The 6,285-nt window shown below is 47.3% G+C and overlaps 1 protein-coding gene across 1 annotated transcript; it reads left to right on the plus strand.

Moving 5' to 3' along the window:
• The first annotated feature begins 2,425 nt into the window (after positions 1-2,425).
• On the plus strand, positions 2,426-4,620 carry Dnajc5g (DnaJ heat shock protein family (Hsp40) member C5 gamma). Its single transcript, XM_046441703.1, has 4 exons — positions 2,426-2,538; positions 2,945-3,206; positions 3,354-3,498; positions 4,526-4,620. The coding sequence occupies exons 1-4, from the start codon at positions 2,426-2,428 to the stop codon at positions 4,618-4,620; spliced, it is 615 nt and encodes a 204-aa protein (XP_046297659.1).
• Positions 4,621-6,285: the final 1,665 nt, after the last annotated feature.

Here is a 6,285-nt window from a genome sequence, read left to right on the forward strand (position 1 = left end):
TGGCATGAGGTGGGGAGGGAGGAACAGAACCCAGTTTAAAGGCCTCTCTTTGGAGGCATGAGAATAGTCTGTGGAGGAGCCCTCTGGGCAGAGGAAACAGCTCTCTAAGTCAGAGGCCCCTGAAGTAGGAAGGAACACAGTGTCTTCAAAGATGTGACAGGAAAGAAGTGGGGCAGAGCCCACAGCAAGCAGGACAGTGGTTCTCCATGAGATTGGAGTAAGAGGTAGGGGCAGGCCACTCTGGGTCTTGGGGACAGAGGTACGGAATCCACTGTAAGTATACTCTGCTTTGAATGCCTTCTGCTCTCTCTTCCCAATGCAGTGAAGAAATGAGTTGGCTTGTTCAGTTCGATTTACTGGCCTTTGCTTCTGATGAACAGTTAGAGATTACATGGAGAAATCTGGCATAGCACTAACCACCAAAAATAGTCAACATTAGGTCCTCCTCATTTGCCAAGTCACCTTGAAACTCATCTGATCCAGAGCCAATGGAACTGGATGGGTGTAAAGGATTTCACCCCCACTCCTTGTACTGATCACAGATCTATAGCAATAAATTCACTAATTCACTGTCATTGTGCCTGCTGCATAGGGACTCAGTTTGCTTAGATGACCTATGTCAATGGGGGTAGTGTATTGACTTACCACTTAAAACCTAGAAGAGGAGGTAAATACGTGCAAATAACTGTAATAAATAGAAGAATGTAATAAAAGCCACAAGAGTAGTAACGGGCAGGTATTATGGAAATAATAAGACTCTTTCAGCCACTGTGCTCTCCTCTGCAAAGGAAACCAACACCACAAACACTGCCTCCCTTAGGGGATCACAGGACATGAAGCCAGAGAGAGACAGGGGCTCACTGCCTGCAAGTGGTGATGCAAAATGGTACTTTTGGTGCTTGTCTGGGAAGAAAGTTAGCAATATGGAATAAGAGCTTTGAAAAATATTCTATTTGACCCAAAAATTTCATTTCCAGGAATCTATCCTTAGACAAAAATCAGATTTGTTCAAAAATTTATGCATAATTACATTATGGTACATCATCATGATGGAGTAGTATCTGAATAAAGTTTCAGAAGCAAAGTGGTGACTTTTGGCAAGTTTCAAGATATCATTTTAAAGAGTTGTGCCAAGGAATCGTTACAAGGTAATAGGATAAATGTTTTGACAGATGACGATGAAATGGGAACAACTGGGGGTGAGAAGAAAGAAGTGTCTCAGGAACTGACTTTCGAGGTGACTCTCAAATGCTGTGGAGGGGTTTCCAGGTGGAAGGGAAAGGACCAAGTGGCCACCCCCACATTCTGAGGAATGGGAATGTAATACACTTCTTGAGAAGGCTTGCAGCAGCCATACCTCTCATCCGTCGCCTTGCCAAGCTCGTTGTCTTCCTGTAAGTGAGTTGGAGCACCAGGGTGGCCATCAGGATGGGTGACGCCCTCCCACTGGAGGAGGAATGCGGCAGCAGGCTGGGTCGCCAGGGGCTGGAAGCAACGCTCAGCCCAGGGCCTGCGGGTCAGGCCTCCCGTGAGCGAAATAAGTCTCACGGCCAACGTGGCCTCTCGGTGTAGCTCTTCCTGCAGCGCCAAAAACCACCCGCAGTCTACTACCCAGCGCGCAAGCGCAGTGGGCCGAGGAACGGGCGGTGTGAAGTTTCACACCTAGAAAGATGGAGGGTGAATGAGGCCTACCTGGTTTAAGAGCCCTACTGGGAGGTAAAGGGCCAAACCCAGCAGGGAGAGGGCACAGAGCTGGAGCTCCCCTTCTGCTTGGTTCTCCCTGCCACAGGTCTCCCAGGCCTCCCGCCCTGCTCTCTTTGGTCCTGTCCCTGGCTCCCTCAGTCGGCGGCCTCCCCCGCAGCAACCCCTTTCGGATCCCCTCTCTAGCCCCTGAGGCATCCTTCTGCTCTGTCCCCTACCTGGTTTCTAAGGGGCAGAGATGGGGTGGTTTGAGGGCCAGTGGCTGCGGGTGGGGGCGGGGGAGGACAGAAGTCCCTGGCCTACCTGCAAGCCCCGCCCTCTGACCCTGCATTGGGACACCTGCCCTCCTTAAACAGTGGAGGATTTGGTCTGAATTGTTTCTTCCTTGGCTGTTGTGGATCTTCCTGATTCTGGACCCAATCTTTAAAGGGGTTGGGGCCACCCTGGTCTTTCAAACTTAGTCATCATGAACTTGGACATGAGTGGGGCTGTTTACTTAAGGTAATAGGAGCTCTAGACAAAATCAGGTCCTTCCATGGCTTCCTCTACTTGCTTATGCCTCTATAGTCTGTGGGGTCGCTGGAGGTCTGGGTAGATGGGGGATCCTGAGAAATGTAAGGGAACGATGTCTTCTCTTTAAAATTCCTTTCTGATCACTTGCACTCTCCTGGTAGTCAGAGTATCAGCTCACTACTGTCTTATTCTTGTCCCTTTGGCCCAGAGTATGGCTCATGTGGATGAAGCAGCCCGCAGGTTGTCCAAAACTGGGACAAGTCTCTATGCAGTGCTGGAGCTTAAGAAGGGTGCCTCACCTGAAGAGATCAAAAAGGCCTACAGGTTCAGACCCCAGCTCTTTATTGAACCTTGAGATTTCCCCCACTTAATCCCTGTTCTTTCTACCTTGATTTCTGACCTATTTGTAACCCCCCCAAGAAGTCTTTTTTTAAATATTTTTATTAGTTGTTGATGAAATTTTTTTATTTAACTATTTGTATATGGTGCTGAGAATCGAACCCAGTGCTTCACACAAGCTAGACAAGCACTCTACCACCGAGCCACAATCCCAGCCTCCCCAAGAAATCTTTATTTGAGGGACAAAGGAGGCTATCAGCCTCTTTAACATGACATGAGAAAACTTTTAGACCTTGACTACTTACCTCCATCCTTCATACCACATCTCATGCATTCCTCTGCACTAGCTAGAAACCTATCCCTGCCATTCATCCTAACCTTCCCTTCCCAGCCATTCCCTATCTCCTCCCTACCCTCCTTTTGGGTATTGCCTGGGTAGGAGACTGGCCTTGCAGTATCATCCAGACAAGAATCCAGGGAACCCTCAAGCAGCAGAAGTCTTCAAAGAGATCAACACAGCCCATGCTATACTAAGCGACCCTAAGAAGCGGAAAATCTATGACAAGCATGGCTCATTGGGAATATACCTGTATGATCACTATGGGGAAGAAGGAGTCACATACTATTTTACACTGAATAGTTGTTGGTTCAAGGTACACAATTTCTTCCTAGTCTCTGACCCTCTTATCAGACAAAAGTTTCTATTGTCTCATTTTCTGGGTGTGAGGAGGAAGGAAGGAGGGGAGCTTGAGTGAAATACAGAAGAACTGCTGGATTGAGGGCTATCTTCTACCTTTTAGACACTTGTCCTCCTCTGTGCACTGCTCACTTGTTGTTGTTGCTGCTGCTGCTGCTGTTTTTGCTGTGGAGCCCTACAACCACCTTCTGAGGAGACGAGTAAGAGGAAATATCAAAAGAATGTCCGTACTCAGCCTAGGAGAGCAGGTGAGGACCATAGGCTGGGACTGAGGTCAGATCTGGATCAGGAATGAAAGAAATGGTTGGGGGTAAGAAAGACCTGTGAAAATGGCAGGTCAGCCTCTAAATATGGCAGTTTCAAGTCTGGAATTGAGGCAAAGTGAAGAAAGGGAAGGCATTTGATATTTTTCTGTGGACCTCATGCCACAAACTGACAGCTTGAATATAATGTTGGCCTCTCCTGACTGTTAAGCTAAGGAATGAGGTGGGAGAACAATAGCTGAGGACAGGTTCGAGGTTGCAGTTTATTGTATCTGCTCAAAAGAAAGATGAGCTGAGGATGTAACTCTTGTGCGAAATGAAGAATGACATGTCTGAGATGATTCCTACCCCAAATTGTTGAAACTTTAAAATGGTGGATTGGCTGAGGTTTACACCAGTGCCACCTTGTGATGCTAATGAGTAACTGCAAGGTAATGGTTTTCTCATCTGTATATTAAAAAATCGTTAATAGGAGGACACGGTGGCGTACCCCTATAATCCCAGCAGCTCAGAAGGCTGAGGCAGGAAGATCGTGAGTTTAAAGCCAGCCTCAGCAAAAGATAGGTGCTAAGCAACTCAGTGAGATCCTGTCTCTAAATAAAATATAAAATAAGGCTGGGGTTGTGGCTCAGTGGTCAAGTGCCCCTGAGTTCAATCCCCTGTACCAAAACAAACAAACAAACAAACAAACAAAAAAACCCAAAAATGTTACTAAATGTCTACATATATAAATATGTGTATAATTCCATTATAGGAGCAAGAAATAGCTCTTCAGATGATGATGATAGTGATGATTAATAAAATATGAAGAAGATTGAGGTATGTACACTGAAAAGCAGCAATAATTAAAGAAGAGAAGCATATAAGCTAATTTGAGATGAGTCCTTGGTGGAAAGTTTATATCTTTATAGCATGGGCTCCAGGTGTTTAAATCCTTACATAGAGGGTTTGCTTTAAATTCTGCATGATTTTTCTTTGTGATTAATAAGGTGCCAACTTCTTCTGCCATTAGGTGCTGGCCCAATTGAGGGTGCCCTCTGCTACCCAGTCCACTGGACATTGAAGAGAGGAGCAAGTAGCCCTGTCCTGATGTTGACCCCAATTTGACTCCTCTTATAAGAACCTCTACATTAAAAGCATTGATAATGTCCATCCCAGTAAGAACACCATTGCTGCCCTCTATGGTACCACTAACTCTGGCCATATGGGGTCTCTCAGCTACTCTTCATTTTAGCCCCAGTCCTACTTTTAATCTGTGAGAGAGCAGCCCTCCCTTCCCTACCTGTATGAGGTCTCAGGCAGTGATGGCAGACTTTTCCTGAGGATTCTTTTCCCAATGACTGCCTTGGCATTTAAGCCAATGTCAGGCAGGACCCTGAACCACTTGCAGCATCTTCACCAAGATTCTGATAGTAGAGCATGGTCGGTCCTATTCCTGGAGCTGCTGCACCAGTTAATCCTTGTTTGCTGCAACTCGTAGCATCAGTCAGCCTCCTTTCTAAGCCAATACATTTCTCTGAGGCTGGTGCCCATACCATGGGATTGCAGCCTCATCTATGCCACCAAAAGTCAACTTGGGAAACACATGGGTGCATTTGAGACTTATGGGTAGCCATCCCATCATGGATTCTCCCTGACATCACTTACCAGCACAGCAGCCATTGTTAGCCCTGGTTCATGGGGTTGACTGCAGTCCCCATGACAGTGCCTGCTTGCCTCTGTCCTTCACCAAATCTTGTGCATCTTATACATTTTGTTCTTAAATCAGGGTCTGAAACATGATGGGAAAAGCTTGTGCTTTACAATTGTTCCTTCCCCACTCTTGCCTCTTTGGCATCCTCTCCACACCACTTATTTCTCATCCATGCAGGGTCAGGGGCGAGGCACTTCTCTTCTCTCCCTTACTGGGGAATATCAGTAAGGGAATATTAGTAAATAAAAGAACTTTTGTGCAATCCCAGTGCATGTGTTGGGCCCAAAAAAAGACGAGTTGTGCCTGTAATAGAGAAAACGGCCAATTGCTGAAAAAGACAAGACTGGTGCTTGCATCTGGGATGAGCCCGGCATGGGAAGTAGAGTCCAGGACAGCGGTGGAGTTGGGGCCAAAGTTTCCCAGAACCTAGTGACTCCGACTTCGTCAGAGCTCTAAGATTTCCCCGGAGACTGATTCCCTGGTGCCCAAAATAGGTCCCTGGCATTCGGATCTCCCAGCTTCTCTCAGTTTCCAAGCAAATTTAAAGTCTTTGGAGTGGCCTTAGTGATGTGTTTGTGGACCAGAATCACACTTCTCCAGGGGCATGCTCATATGACCTGGTGCAGCAGCCACCTCTAGCCTCTGTAGCTGCTTTCCTAGGGTGACATAAAAAAAGGGCTGGGCAAGAACAATCGCAGGCCTGAAGTTTGGGACAAGAGGCTATCTCCCTAGTCTCTGGTGCCTCTCTTCTGAATCACACAGTCTTGCGGAGGAGTGTCAGGGTCACTGGCTAAGCCTGAGGAGAAGACTGTAGATCCAGCCAGGTCTTTCCTCCCACCCTGAGCCATGTGTGGTGCTTCTCCCACAACCTGATTTAGAGACTGCCACTGACTGTATGAAGGGGCCATGCCAGAGCATAGGGGTCCAGGGCTCACAGGAGCCTTCACAATGAGAGCCAGTGAGGAACCCACACCTTTGCTGGTCACTACAATCAGTAGTGACACTTGCCCCGGTTGTTGCTCCAGGGAGTCACCCATTCCTGAGTGAGTCAGGGTCACTTACTCGGCTGACAGCTGTGG

The sequence above is a fragment of the Marmota monax genome, unplaced genomic scaffold, assembly GCF_021218885.2.
Source record: "Marmota monax isolate L192 unplaced genomic scaffold, Marmota_monax_Labrador192_F-V1.1 WCK01_AAM20220418_F8-fsc00010, whole genome shotgun sequence".
Taxonomy (NCBI): domain Eukaryota; kingdom Metazoa; phylum Chordata; class Mammalia; order Rodentia; family Sciuridae; genus Marmota; species Marmota monax.

What these genes read in the sequence shown, in the direction of transcription:
- Dnajc5g (XM_046441703.1), top strand. Translation starts at nt 2,426, where the DNA reads ATGGCTCATGTGGATGAAGCAGCCCGCAGGTTGTCCAAAACTGGGACA. An exon ending in TGAATAGTTGTTGGTTCAAG is followed by an intron (nt 3,207 to 3,353) that starts GTACACAATTTC and finishes TCTACCTTTTAG; the next exon opens with ACACTTGTCCTCCTCTGTGC. An exon ending in TACTCAGCCTAGGAGAGCAG is followed by an intron (nt 3,499 to 4,525) that starts GTGAGGACCATA and finishes TTCTGCCATTAG; the next exon opens with GTGCTGGCCCAATTGAGGGT.